The sequence below is a fragment of the Sturnus vulgaris genome, chromosome 2, assembly GCF_052056855.1.
Source record: "Sturnus vulgaris isolate bStuVul1 chromosome 2, bStuVul1.hap1, whole genome shotgun sequence".
Taxonomy (NCBI): Eukaryota; Metazoa; Chordata; class Aves; order Passeriformes; family Sturnidae; genus Sturnus; species Sturnus vulgaris.
In genome coordinates, this window is record NC_142244.1 from 112,134,183 (window position 1) to 112,149,384 (window position 15,202).

The window sequence follows — 15,202 nt, forward strand, 5'->3', positions numbered from 1 at the left end:
TGAAGGAAAAATCCCCCAAAACTTAAAGGCATGAGGGATAAGGGAGAGCTAGAAAAACACTACAGCAAAACACAGCTCACGTGGCAAACTTCTTGCATTGCTTAGATTATGCTGGTGCCAAAATCAGAAGTTAGCAGATGACATGTGAATTGTTTAATAAAAACAATTAAACAATTCATTTCTATGGCAGTGAACATAAAGTCATAAGGCAAACAGGCACCTGGTTTGCAAAGCAGTTTGGAGACCATAAGTGTCTGTCAAATTTTTGGTTAAGCTATTCAAATGTGCTGAATGGGAAGCCAGCTCATCGATCAGAAGACATGAGTTTTTTTACTGTGTAAGCAAATGACTGAAACATGTAAACTTAGCGACCAGAAAGTTTGTAAATGTTAAACTCCAGGTAGCCCAAGCAGAATAAATACAATTCTCAGCAAAACTGCTTCTGAACATAGTAACAGGTCAATAGGAAAAGGGCTGGACAAAACAAACACGGGGACCTTGAGATAGGAATCAGAAGCACAGGAGTGAAAATAAACAGGGGGAAAAGAGCACTGCCTGAAGAAACACTGAGAAAAAATACTGAAAGTTTTGGCTTCGGAGTGTCTTAATTTGTACATTGAATGAGGAAGTGTTCCTCAGAAAAAAATGTGGCCACGTAGGACACTTCAACTGCACCTCTGATAGCTGTTTTGCAGCCTTAATCACTTTTTAACAATTTAATATGTAACAAAACCCTCACCAAGAAGTTGCTACTGGATCTCAAGAATCCAGTAAGTTCTAGAAAACACAGAAAAAACACCAGTTATTACTGGATGTCCCCAGAAAGCATAAAAGAAGTTTCAAAGTGAAAAGAGTGGAAGTAACATGCAACAGATTTCTTGTTTTGGGTATTCAAAGATGGAAAAGGGAAGACTGTCTTAAAGAACAGATGCTAGCCTGATTATTTTTTAAATAATCGAATATACAGTTACATACACTCAGACACATATATGCTACTTTTACTCATTTTTTAGATATGCCTAAAAGGAGAAGTATAAGAGTGTTGAACTCCACCAGAAAAATCTGAAATGCTGAGCTACAAGCAGGTCAGGCAATGAAAGACAGAAGTGGTAACTGAGTGCGCTCTCAGAACTCATATCATGGGTTAAGCTCTGTATAGTGCAAAGATCACCGTGCAGATCTATGCACAGATCAAGTCTCAGGTCACCTGGACCAACTCAGATGTGCATATGACACACAGCTCTACGTAGAGCATAAAGCTTGGTCCTATTCCCTGGAAAAACTCCCTGGTTTTGACTCCCAGTCACAGAAATATTGAACTGAATCTTAATGACAAAGAAAGCAGAATATGTGTATTTTTGCTTTAGCAGCTTTATCTGTTTAGATGATGACATGTAGGAAAGAAGCATTCACACCTACCAAGATAAACTCATAATGAAAATTCTGAATGTCTGCATTTTGCTGACAGGACACCCTGACCCCAGCTGCACACCAATTTGCTTATCAGCAACATATACAGGTACTCAAACTACATGGAAATCACAGAACAAAGTTGAAGTACTTGGAATAAGTTAAGGATAAAACTACTGCAACTACACCTCTGGATACAATTAAATTACTCTTACAACAGTTATACTAAAAGATATTTTTATAGTACGATTTTTGCAACGATGGAAAATTCTACATAACAATAGAGGCTCACAAAAGACTGCAAAACCTCTGTTAAAGTTATTGCAAAAATAAGCCAGTGACAAATGGTACTCAAATTGCAGTAAGAGTTTTAAAACAAAATAAAAGAATCTCATTTCAGACTCACATCTCTCCTCCTTCCCTTTTGTTGTTCTCTTACATAAAGATTTCTCTGTACACAAACTGCTCTGTAATAACATTTGGTAATGGAAAAGACTTCTTTTCAATGCTGCTACTTTCAATAGACATCTTCTGGGTATTCCTGACACAGCAAGGTTATGACACAATAAAAGGAATGGCTGAGTCCTCTATCAGTAGAATCTATCTGGCAGAACAGGAACAAATGTTGTGGTAAGGGAAGAAGTCCCTGACATTCACATTTCTGATGCTTAGCTATCTTTTGAGTTTTCTACCTTTCTATACCTTCTATTTTCCCTACCATATGATCCAGCTTTCAAGCACTGCAGGATCACATTAACTGAGGGTGAAGCAAATGTCTAATTGTCACTGATTATAAAACCTTTAAGCAATGCTGAAGGGGGTCAAATGATGCACCCAGGCTCAAGAAACATCTGATCTCACAGATCAGTGAGAGCAATCAGGACAACTACAGACCATCTTGTGAAAGCTTTCACATTCTGATTCTGTCATGAGAGGTCAGGCACGAGGAATTTGTCCCAGGCTGGAGTCACTTGGAAAAGTCAGGTAAAGTTTCTGGCACCAGAGAACAGCAAACTTTAATTCTGTCTGCTCTAAACTGTCTAACTTCCTAATTAGCCAGGAGCTAAGGGAGCACAAAAACAGCTGAAAGAAACCTAAACCTCACATGGGCTACACTGTGCAGCAGAGAACAACCAAGCATTTGACATTTCAAAATAACATTCACAGAAAGTCTAAAAGGGAGGAAAATGGAGCCTGACTATATCAACCTTACAGATTTTATTAAAGCACTTTCACCCATTCAGGTAATTTCTAAAGTGGTCATTTAGACTACTTCCTTTCAAAATAATGCCTACAGTGACATCTAGAGCCTGGATACTGCAGTTAGTTTAACGTGTTCTACTCCCAAACCCTACAGCTCTAAACTGCCTTTGCCAAAACAAAACCCTGTCGGTTTACACTGCTTTAGACTGATACCTTAGACATTTTTCCTAACCCAGGTAATTTGAACAGGTTCATTTCTAAGGATGGTATTTAAAAAAAATACTCCTGTGATTCTGAGGTTCTAAGAGAAAGGATAAGCACTAAAATAAATTCCCACTTTACTCTCAGTGAAACAGGCATCTCTCAGAGGCCCTTGAAGCTAAAACTTGTTTTTTTTCAAGAATACGGTCCTAGAAAAACAAGTGGAGCTTTCACAAAGACACAGCAACATAAAGATGATGTTAACTCTGAAATTCATATGGTACCAAAACTGAACAATTAAAAGTACCTAAAATCTTCAACACAGAACAAGATGAGACATTCTATCAGCAATTAAGAGCCCATTTTTAGAATCTGTTTTAAGAAATGACTATTAAACCACCCAACTTAAAAAGAAAGCCTGTTACATAATAATCTTCTTGGTTTTAAAAGGAAAGGAGTAAGAGGTTGGGAATGGTCTGCAGTGTCTGGGTACAGAAGACCAAATGACTCCTTACAAAAATCACCAGTTCAGTGTCTGTATTCTCTCCTCTCACAGGTCACCTGCAGGAGTTTGAAGCACATTTTGCCCTCTCTCAATCGTCTCTATTCACTAAAATCCAAGAGCCACTTCTCAAATTGCACCATCAGAACTTGCTAGAATTTTCCTCAATTCCTAAAGTGGTTGATTCACTTTGAATGAAATCAAACTCTTGAAAAGTGGGAATAACTACTTTAGGCCATGACATTAACAAAAAATATGCATATTCAAACTGAAGAGAGTCAAGCCCACTTGGGTTAAAACTCCCAGCTACTTACATTAAGGTACTTTGGGATAAAGGACTTCCATAAATATCCATAGAAACAGTACGAAGTTTACCAGTTCAAAACCAATATATACACATACACTGGTCTTAAACACCGCATTTCTACTCCCAAACTTATTTGTATTAAAGAAGTTTTCATAATAATAAATGTTTATTGGACTGTCTCCAAGAACTAGATAACATTACTAATACTGTAGCATTTAAATGTGCATCTCTATGAAATCTTGGTGTGAATGAGGGCTGTCATTATGCTGTCAAATTGATGCCAATAAACTACCAATTCCAGTTTAATTTATGCAATTAATTTATATACACATTTTCCTAACAGAAACAAAATGCAAGCAGATTCCGTCTGAATATTCAAAACCTAGGAATTAAACTGACTTTCAAAGCAAGTTGTAATCAAATGCATGTGTAATTTGTGAATACAGACCTCCTAAATGTTCTCTATTGGTGGAATTAGGATGGGCTTTCATCTTACATGAAACAGTAGAAGTAAAGACACACTCAGCAAATAGAGACTCCTTGTCTACAGCTCCTCCCTTCTCTAAACTACAGAAATTGAAATTCAGTAGTTTGCATTGTTGTGGTGAAGAAAAAAAAGTAATTAAACCCCCTTACCTTCACATCTCTGTGAATTATATTATTATCGTGACAGTAACGTAGAGCTTCCAGTATCTGTCTCATGTAATGACTGAAAAAACAAATATATTATGCATGACAAACCCGCAGGAAAAATTACTATACACATTTAACAATGTAAGTATTAAGAGTCTAACTGTATAAAAGAAATCAACCAATTTAACCTCAAATATACAGAGTTCTGTAGAATGAAGTTTATGTTTATAATAGTGAATAATACAATCTAAAGTTTGAGTGAAGAAAAATCTGTGTTTTCCAGGTTTATGTAAAGGTTTCAAATGTTCAATAATTCTGATTGACATGACAAGGAAGTCAGGGACCCCCTTTGGCTTTTTTTTTTTTTTTTTTTTTTTTTTTTTTTTTGTTGTTTGTTTGTTTTTGGTTTTTTTTGGTTTTTTGTGGTTTTTTTTGTTTTTTGTTTTTTTTTTTTGTTTGTTTGTTTGGGGTTTTTTTTGGTTTTTTTTGTTTGTTTTGTTAGTAACAAAACACGGTCTTGGCTTGCTTGATGCAGATTGGAGAGCAACCTCTTTCTCCACTGTGTCCAAGGGATGCCCCAAAGATCACTGACCACAGCAGAGCCAACAAACACATCCAGCAGCATCCTGTGCTGCACCAGAGGTTACTGTGGGCTAAGGGAGGCAATGCCTGTCCTCTGGAGGCTCCAGCTGGTTAAAGGCAATGCTCTTTTTCCATAGGAACGTACCAGTGCATTAAGCTGCTCAGGGAGGCTGTGGAATCTCCCTCCCTGGAGGTATTCCAGACTCCACTGGACAAAGCCTTGAGCAACACGACACAAATGCTGTGCTGACCCTGCCTTGAGCAGGAGGTTCAAATACAGACATTGATGTCTCCTCCAACCTGCTTTCTACAACACTAAAACATCCACAGTGCTGAGAAAAGCAAACAAAGAATCCTGTGGGCTTTGAGCTCAACTATCAGCCACGAGGACTGTGGGTTTCATTACCCTTTTGCAATCTTATTGACTCTTTCATGTTAGTTAATCTCATAAGTGAAAAGGTGAAGTGACCATAAATACAGTGATACATAAGAAAGAAAAAAAACCCCTCCATCTAGCAAGACCAGTAAAATTCTCACCCTGTTAGGCAAGTCACTTCATGCCATTGTATGAGAGATCCAAAATGGCAAACACAGCCAGTTAGGTATTGGATGTGAAACACAGTTTTACTCAGTAGTCTCATCCAAATCTCTAACTAGTAAATGGCAAAATGCTCCAAAATTCTTCTTTGATTATGCTAATTATTGTAATAAACATCTAGAGTGTGGAAACAGGATTATTTATAGTACTCCAACTTTCAACTTTTAGCTAACAGATTGTATAACAGTATATTCCATTATTTTCTATTTATCCAGAGGGATTAATTAAAATTGTAATAAATACCTGGCTACAGCCTCGCTGTAGACAAATCCAGCATCTGCTCTCTTCACAATTTCAAAACACAGGTCTGCTCCATCCATACTGCAGGTAAAAAGAAGCAAAAATGCTTAAAACTGATAATTACAATCAATTACATAAAAATGCTTAAAAAACCTATTTATTTCCCTTACATAAATCTTACATAAAGTACTCTAGATAGAAGTACAGTGCATTAGTCACTAAAACAGCATTTAGTAGGTAATCTAATAGAAAATGTCCTGCCACAGGTTAACCATTTTATGTCCCTCAAGCCATGTAACAGTTCTCTCAAAGCATTACCAATACCAAACATTTACTTTATTGCCTAAACTGCTCATTGAACAAGTGTGTGCAAGAAAAGTCAATGCCCTGCAACAAAGAGGACACTGCAATTTAACAATTAGCTCCTCATATTAGGTTAAGTGTGTTCTTATAAGCATTACAAGTGCAATTCTATATTAACGACTGCAGTAATAAAAAAATGTTACTCCATTTGAATTTTAAATGAAGACTTTGAAAAATACTCTAGAAATACATTACAGTCTTGCCAGTCGGCATTCTCCTCTGGATAATTAAGTGGCCAAGAGGAAATTTTACAGCTCACAGACACCTGAGAACACTGACAGCCCACATACTGTATCACCAGCTCTGAAACTTGATACCTTTTTCTTCTTCTCCCTCATCTTTCTGATCACCTAACTTCCCACAATGAGCAGCACTACACTTTAGATGCAGATACATTCATAGACCTTAGTCTGAAATTAGGCTGCCATTTCTCTCAAATGAAAGCAGTCTGGTGCTGCCCTCCTTTTCCCTCTCCTGAAAGGGACCTAAGGCAGATTGGTATCTAGAAACGTTCACAGCCTGATGGGGCAAGAAGAGAGCAACAAGAGTTAACAGGAACAATAAAAATCACATAACTCATGTTTAATAAGGCACTTGCAAAAATATTGTATGTAACATGACATTTTCAGCCTTCACAACTTCTGTTCTTACTCTCCACAAAGAATCAAGGGGGGAAAAACCCCAAAAGGCAGAATTTCCAGGGCATCTGGACAGCCAGCATTCCCAGGGCTGTCTCACTAAGCTATTCAGAATATTAGCATCACTTCTACTTTGTTACATACCTGCAATGCCAAACTTCTGCTTAGGCAGTCACAAGCCATGTGCAGAAGCTTTAATTCCCAAATAAATCCCAAAGGTCTCCCTCATGCAAAATATACTATCATGTGGATAGAGCACTGTTAACTAAAAGAGGGACTGGTGACCAAAAGAAAGCACATTGAAGAGAGCAAAGAACTCCATACTGCCAAACCACATCTGCTCTTCACTGCATCAATATATTCCTCCATAGGATTTTTTCCAGCAGTTTTTCTGTTTTGCACAACTCCCAACACCAGGTCTGCATACAGGGCTAAACATCACTCAGAGAATATCACAGGGCTCCATACAGCAGCCATGGGGCAGGTTCAGTGAGAGCAGCATAAACCTGGAATTCACTGGCTCCTTGGAAAAAACCCCTCATGTCAACCTCTCAACTCTTTTTCTAATGTAGAATATACAAAATGTATGATCAGCTACCAAAAATAAGGAGATGTCATTCTCATGAAGCAGCAGAACCCTCTAGGAGACTAAATATCTGTACTTTATAACAAGTCAGTGAAATTAAAGATCCAGCTTTTTAGCAGCATCAACAGTTTCTGAGTCATGGAAGGAGGAGTGTAATGTTTTTACATTAACTTTTTTATTACACAATATGTTTATAATCAGCATGGTCTTTTACATGGATTTCTACCTCCCACTTACAGATACCAGCATTTTTCACTGAAATTTTGTACCAGTAAGGGCCAGTTTGAATTTCTTCTTGGAAATTATGTTCGAAAAGTTTCACTCCATTAAGATGATCTCTGTTGGCCTCCCAAGCACAAATATGAGTCAGGTGTATTTTAATCTCTGACTTCAACTGACTGTTTTTTCAAGACAAAATCTTTTTAATTTTTTAAAAGAACAGATTTTGATTCATGTGTAAAGAGGGCTTGTACCACTCCATGTGATACAATATATTCAATATATGATATTGAATTTTACCTGAAAATCGCGAGACTTTTGTCCAGCTGTGGCTGGAAAAAAGCTAGAGTCAACCTCAGTTTTAAGAAATCCCAGAAAATTCAGTGAACCAACAGACTAAAAACTCAGAAATAGCTCAACCACCTACAAGATGACTTTGCAGAAACTGAAAGCTTTGTATGATATAAGAGCAATAAAGTTTTGGAATACTGATGGAATGGAAGTTCAGAAAGTCTCAAGAGTTTGCAACTACCAGCATAAGCATGTGAAAACCACAAAAAAAGAGAAAAAGTTAAAATCCACTGAAGTAAACATACAAATATATTCATGCTGAAGACATAAATGGATGATGCAAAAAAAAAAAAAGGGAAAAATCAGAACAGAGTTGTAACTTGAGAGAATTCCCTGACACCAGCAGAGGGAGCTCATGGAAGGGACATGAACTGACCAGGACTGATGTATTTTATATATATATTACAGTAAATAAATATGTATCATTTATATATACAGATATACAGAAATCTCCTCTGACACCAGCAGGGACTGAAGAACAGACAGCATACTGCATAAGAGATCTGTGTTTTCATACTGGGGTATGTTAGCTTTGAATTTGCAGACCTAATAGGATGTGGCCTACAATTGAACTTATTGATGAAGAATGAGAAAGCTTTAGAAGCACTGCTTCATTTATGGAACTGAGTTGTTACTTAATAAAAATAAGATTTAAAATTCAGAGTTGACATATTGCTCATGGCTGAGTTTTGTACCACGTTTGTTCAAGGCTTGTGCATGATGGCATTTTCCCCTTCACCTGGACAGTTTTTACATACTTGCCACCATCACTTACCTCAAATAAGTCAACTGCAACCCTGTTAAGTACTTCTTTTTTTTTCAACCTGAAGCATTTTTACATATTAGCTACTTTAAATGGCAAAGTTATATGTATACAATTATATTTATACATACATCCTAACTGATAAATCTTAATAGATCAGTTCTTCTAATGTCCCAAGACAGAAATCTCTCTCAGAATGCACCAAGAAAAACAAACCCATCTATGTGTAGTGGTGAGAGAATATTCTGCAAATGATCAGATACAAAGGTATTTGGAATGCACTCACTGCTTCTATATCTGAACTCTTCAACATGGAAATACTCAGTCCATATATACTGAGGATAAACTGCAAATAATGTACTCATAAATCTAAAATCTAGTTTTCAGACGCTTCAAAATGAATATTTGCTTTCTTTTAGAAATATTGCAAATAGCTTTGATCCTTCTCAAAATATTTTCACTGATAAAAATCAATGATCATTAGGAAAAGTGTAATAAGCAATAGGATATTAAGTGACACTTGTATACCACAGAGGAAACAGTATTCTAAATAAAACCAGGAGGGTTATGGGAGACCTCATCAGTCTCTACAAATGTCTGAAAGAGGTTGTAGCCAAGTCAGGGTTGGTTTGTTCTCTCAGGTAACAAAAGCAATCAGAAAAGGTGAAATGGCCTCAATTTGTGCCAGGGGAGTTTCACACTGAATAGCAGTAAAAATTTCTTCACTGAGAGGGTTGTCAAGCATGAGAACAGGATGCCCAGGGTAATGGTGTAGTCCCCATCCCAGGAGTTATTTAAAACATGTGTAGATGTGGAGTTTAGTGGTATAGTGGTGGACTTGGCACTGCTGGGTTAATGGCTGGACTCGATGATCTTACAAGGTATTTTCCAACCTAAATGACCCCATGATCCTATACAGCTGCCAGCAAATAACACCAAGAATGGGAAAGAAAATTGCAACTCTATTACAGAGAGTAGAGCTGGCCTTTCTCAGATGTAAGGTGTCTCCAGAGCCTCCAAGGGATCATTTCCTTCAGAGTAAAGAGTCTCTCTGGGAGAGCTGCTGGGATGTGTAAGGGAAATAATTTTTCACAGGTTGATCCTCCCTCATTTGTAATGCAGTAACACCTAAATACTTTAAAAATAGTGTTTTCACCTTAGCAATAAGACCTTCTGGGATAGGGTCTGCTTCTTACTCTATACATGTACTTCATCTATTATGGCCACCTGCTTTACTGCAATTTATTACAGCAGCACCATGCAGCCCACTGGTAATCTGAAATACAGGCCATTCTACAGAGTGCTTGAGTTTGTGTATGAATAGGGAGTTCAAAACACAGCTCATTTTTTGGTGTTAAACCTCACTGCTACTGTTCCTCAGTTCCTCTATGAATCCAGGTTTGATTTTTCAAATGTTTCTTTTCACAAAAGCTTTCAAAATTGGACACAAAGTGTACATTTTCCTGAGCGGTTCAACCAGTTGTTACCAGGTCCATGCTACATTTGCTTATTTCCCTTGTACTTTTCCTGTGTCAGAAGGTTTGGCGAGATATTCAGGGTCCTCCTAAGCAGCTGCCCCATGCAGCCCACAGCCCGTGAAACAGCAGAGAACCAAGGGATCATTTATGTGCAAGTGATGGCACAAGTTTTAGGTTTGGTTATTCCACACGTTTCATGTGCTGGGTCTGCCTTATTTTCATGCAAAGCACCTGCCAGCCCACGAGTCACTCATCACAGCTGGGTTCATGTCTCCTCTGCAGATCTGTGTTGTCTTCCCCTTTTTGGTAACTTCAGAGTAACCAGACCCTAATGAAATGTATTTTAGAACTGTAGACAGAAATTTGCAGCAAATCAGCTGAGCTGGTTACAATAAAAGCATCATGAACAGAAAGCAGTAGGGGGGGAAATGAATGACCTGCATGTACAGAGATGCTTTTCTGCTAACTCCAAATTTGTTTTTATGGTCACAGTTATAGTGTGTCCCTAACTGCTCACACTCAGACAATGCATCTCACTCCACACAAACACCATTCTGCTGCTGAATCATTTTACCAAAGCATCCCCTCCAGCACAACAACACATCCTGCCACAGCTCCTCCATTCCCTGCCACATTTCCAGCACAGGTGTTCCTACTGCCTCATTTTCTGTCACTGCTACAGAAGACTGATGATTTTTTTGTACAAAGGAGACAAGGACACACATATGATAAACCATCATCCCTCAAATAATTTAGCTTTGTAATTCCTTCTTTCATGTGGCCTGAAGTCAGGTGCAGTATTTGTATAATAATTCTAATTGTTCAGGCTTGCTTTTTATGTGTACAAACATAAATTATAATAGGGTTGTCATTAAAAAAATAATTACTGCTTTTGTCTCATATTTCTGAGCTATCAGCATGATAAAAATAGAAGCAAACCATTTTTTTTCCATTTCAAAATCTTGTTAATTATCTGAGTATGATTACCCAAGGTGTACATAATTATTTCATAATAGGGTAATTAAAGTCCCTTGGTCCATGCTTTGGGATTTTCAAAATAAAAAGCAAAGTCAGTATTGAATCAAAATGTACAGAGAGGAAAGCAAAGAACAATTGTTTCATAAACCTAAGTTTATAAACTCATCTAAAAAACGCAGAAGACTTGGAAACAACAGTTCTCTGCTTTACCTAATGTTTTTGTTGTAGCTTTTCTACTACCTCAATGGTAAAACCTGTGACAATTATTTTTTATGTAGACATCTCAAATCAAATTCCTGGCTCTATGGGGAAGGCAGTTTTACCTAACAAACCAGTATGATGTGGTTACTCCAACATCAGCAGCTCAAATGCATCAGAAAACATAATGGAGGATGATCAGAGAAATTTAAGAGGTACAAATACATATGCCCAGATTGACTAGGAATGAATATATAGGAAGCATAAAAAGAAGAGCTGGTAGGCAGAGAAAAAGATCAAATACAGAACATGCACAAAAGACCATTTCACATGTCTGGTTGTATCCTTCTCATTTAGACAAAACCTAACTCAGGAGGAACTAATAATTTTCTCTCAAAGAAAAAATGTGGTAATTTTGGGGCTGCTCCTCTTCTTTGTTTCTTGATGTTGAATAAAATACCTGTCCATTGCTGAAAAGTCACTTTTTGTTCCCTCTTACAACTAAACTCTTACATTCAAAGTTGCAAAACAAATCTTTTAACAAAAGCCTCTTCTCATATACTGGGAACAGGCATATTGATTTACAAGAATACTTAAATACACCAATAACTTTCTTTCCTAATAATAGAAAAGCAGTGCTAAAAAAGCACCAGTGTGTAAAAACAGAAAATTTCACAACTGGAACAAAATACCCTCAATTACCCAAAGATAATGTCCACCAGTAGATTTTCAACTTGTTCTCCTACCCTGCAGCCATCAAGAAAATCATGCCTGTCTTTAGAAACCCCTGGTGTTCACCACTTAGACAGTGGGACAAGCTTTTTGGTTTTTTTTTTTTTTTTTTTTAAATTTTTTTTATTTGGGACAACCTGCACTTGCCTAAAATAAGTATTTTCAAAGCACTCAAGACCTCTGAGCTTCAAGATCTACAGGTGTGAGACACATTTTTTGGATTTTATTTAGCAAATGCCAACACAGAAAGGTAGAATCAAGGAGAGAAACTTACAACTCAAAGACCATATAAAGCATTCCATCTGAGCTGTATGTCTCCAACAGTTCAACAATGTGAGGATGCTTCAGCATGTGACAAATACTGGCTTCTCTCTTCAGATCTGTGGAAGATAAAAAGGTAGTTGCAGATTAGCTACATATTCAAGCTGTTAAGAACACAATGTTTGGAAAGATGTACACGTCTGAAATTTCTAATAAATTCATTAATCTTTATAAAGAACACTGGCAAGATGACATTTAATTATGGTTAATTAAATACTCATATATGTCTCAAAACTTAACAGATTCTTGAATTTACATATTAATAGAAGATCTCCTTGGTCATAGTCTGAAGAACTCTACAGAAGTAAGATCCTTTAATGTACAGTTGCAGACTACACTGAGATTTTAATCCTAAATATTTAACAACACTGCAGAATTACCTTCAAATGCAGAAGACAGACTTTCACCACACTACAGAACTATTAATAACTAGAGGTCTCTACTCTAAATCCTCTGCTCAAAGCAAGGTGAACTGGAGCAGATTGTGCAGGCCCACAGCCAGCTGAGCTCTGAACATGTCCAGGTGTGCAAACTCCAAAACCTGCCCAGAAACCTACACCAGCCCCTGATCATCCTCGTAAGTAAAGAAGCATTTTTATTATGCTTAAATTTCTTGCAGTATTACTTCTTTAATAGTATTTATTTTAAAATCCCATTATATGGAATGACACTGGCAATAAATTTTCATCAGCATTAATTACTTGGTATCTCTGCTCTAGAGAAGAGTGAATAAAGTAGGAAAAACTGCAACTAAAAGAAGAGCAAAAACCACTCTGAAATCTCTCAAAGCTTTCTTTCTTTTTCTGATCACAAATCAATCCTTCTGCAGATAAATGCTAAAAAACAAACTACACTGAATTAATTTTCTTTCTTCTTTGTTGAAACTATTTGGTATTTTTGTTATTTAATCACCCTTAAACTTTTTTATTTTAACTTATCTACTTTTATTCTTGAAAGAATAGCAAAATTTTGAATGAATAGCTTTGATGATAATTTGGTAAGTGAGGAAAATATCAGTCTGAATTCTGAAGCAGACATTTTACTTTTCTATTCTCCTTCCATTCAATTGGTCGTTGCTCAAGAATGACCTACACATGCATTTATGGAGAAATAAAAATATGATTTCACCGTATAAATGGGCTACACTAGAAATAAATTTATTAAAATGCACTATTTTCACATGTGCCCTCTTACATTCTTAACATGAAAAAATTATATTGAAAAATGCAAGCAGCAAGATGAACATTCTTTTTTGTGAAGCATTTAACAGGCAACTCAGATTTATACTAGACTCTGGTTCTTTCAGCCATCTATAAATTCAAATGAAAAGCTGAGAGTTTGGAAATGAATGAATTTCAATCCAAGAAAAATGTTCAAATTCACAAAGTGCAAATTTTGTTGCCAGAACTTTCATATTACACCTGCATTATGTGTGCCCTCCCTCACAACCTTGCAAATGCAATCTAAAAGCAAAATGACAGAGCCACTCTCTAGAAACCATCATGTAATGGCACCTTAGGAAGTGCAAGCAGAACAGCAAACAGAGGTATTATTCAGTGATCCAGAAGAAATTTTGATAAATAAATTAATGTAAAATCTGGCCTTTATTCGTCTAGCTATTTATGTAGATGAAATTCTACAGCCTAAGAAAACAGCAGTATGTACTTCCCTATGGAAAATACATTATCAGTTCTTACACCACCTTAATGCAGAATAACTAGTAAAGCCACACTGTACCTTTCCCTTCCATCACAACAGGCAATGATTTGACACTAAATGAGCTTCACTCAAATACACATCCAGTCCTTCCTAAACAGGATCAGAGATGAGCACACTGAGGACAGTGTAAGACAGTGAAAAACTGTGATTCTGTGAATGACTATGATCTTCAGAAAATAAGCTGCTTTTATTTTGTCTCTTACTTTATAACAACTTCAGTGCCACCACACTTCACTGTGGTATCTGATACCCATTTCAGATGGAAAGCCAAATGAAAATAACCAACAGGAAATTACAGGAAAGTTCTGCTTTATTTACAGGCAAAAACTGTGATCAAAATAGTTTATTTTGGCTGCTTCCTTTATTAATACTTTGTGGGCTTTATTTGAAAGGAATTAGCACTGAAAGGAAGAAAGTATACACTGCCATTTCCCTCATTCCTCTGTGTAATATTGGATGAATGCAACAACTGCTCACAGACTGAGCACCAGCACAAGAAGGAGAAACAAAGTGGAAAATAAAATCTCCGAACAGGAAAACAAATGAACAGAAGTTACAGAACAAGGCTTTTTATGACTAAGGGGTCTTGGGGCTAAGAGCAGAACAAAGTTCTATTTTAAACACAGCAGGGACTTGTTCAACAGTAGGCCTATTAAGAAAAAGAAAGTGAGGTATAAAGAGACAGACGAGTACACACCACACTGATTGAACAAAGCCACAGGGCAGGAAAGAAATGACAGATTCTGAAGTACATTTGGACCATGACCCAAAGGTCAAAATAAGTCATGTTTAAGACCAGTAAAAAGGAAAGGGGTGGAGGAGAAAAGGCAGAGATGACACATATGTTTCACTGTTTTCTCTTTAAAAAAATAACATCAGCATCTACTCAATCGTTTATCAAATGCCTTTTCCAGATGGAATTAAATGTTACCTCTGCAGGTTCAAGAGGTAAATAGAACCCCAGGCACCCACAGACACGGTTCCAGTTCTGAATGCAACACAAATCCAAGCAGAAATTTGGTTGCATCAGGTGATTGAAGATTTCATAAGAAAAATCCCAGTTTTATTTTGTGAGCCACAATATTACCTGTGGCATCATTCTGAATACAACATTGCATGAACTATTTGCTACCTCCTGTTAAGTTTTCTAAACCTCTGCTGAGTATTTGAGTCATGTTGT

The 15,202-nt window shown here is 36.9% G+C and overlaps 1 protein-coding gene across 7 annotated transcripts in view; it reads right to left on the reverse strand.

Annotated features, from left to right (window-relative positions):
- CASK (calcium/calmodulin dependent serine protein kinase) overlaps positions 1-15,202 on the reverse strand; it is a 186,843-nt gene that overhangs the window by 95,868 nt on the left and 75,773 nt on the right. For all 7 annotated transcript variants that reach the window (XM_014876769.2, XM_014876767.2, XM_088160390.1 and 4 more), the window contains exons 3-5: positions 12,257-12,362; positions 5,680-5,757; positions 4,260-4,332 (exon numbers count right to left, since the gene is read on the reverse strand). In XM_014876769.2, the coding sequence (XP_014732255.1) occupies positions 4,260-4,332; positions 5,680-5,757; positions 12,257-12,362 (257 nt within the window). The remainder of the gene's footprint in view (positions 1-4,259; positions 4,333-5,679; positions 5,758-12,256; positions 12,363-15,202) is intronic.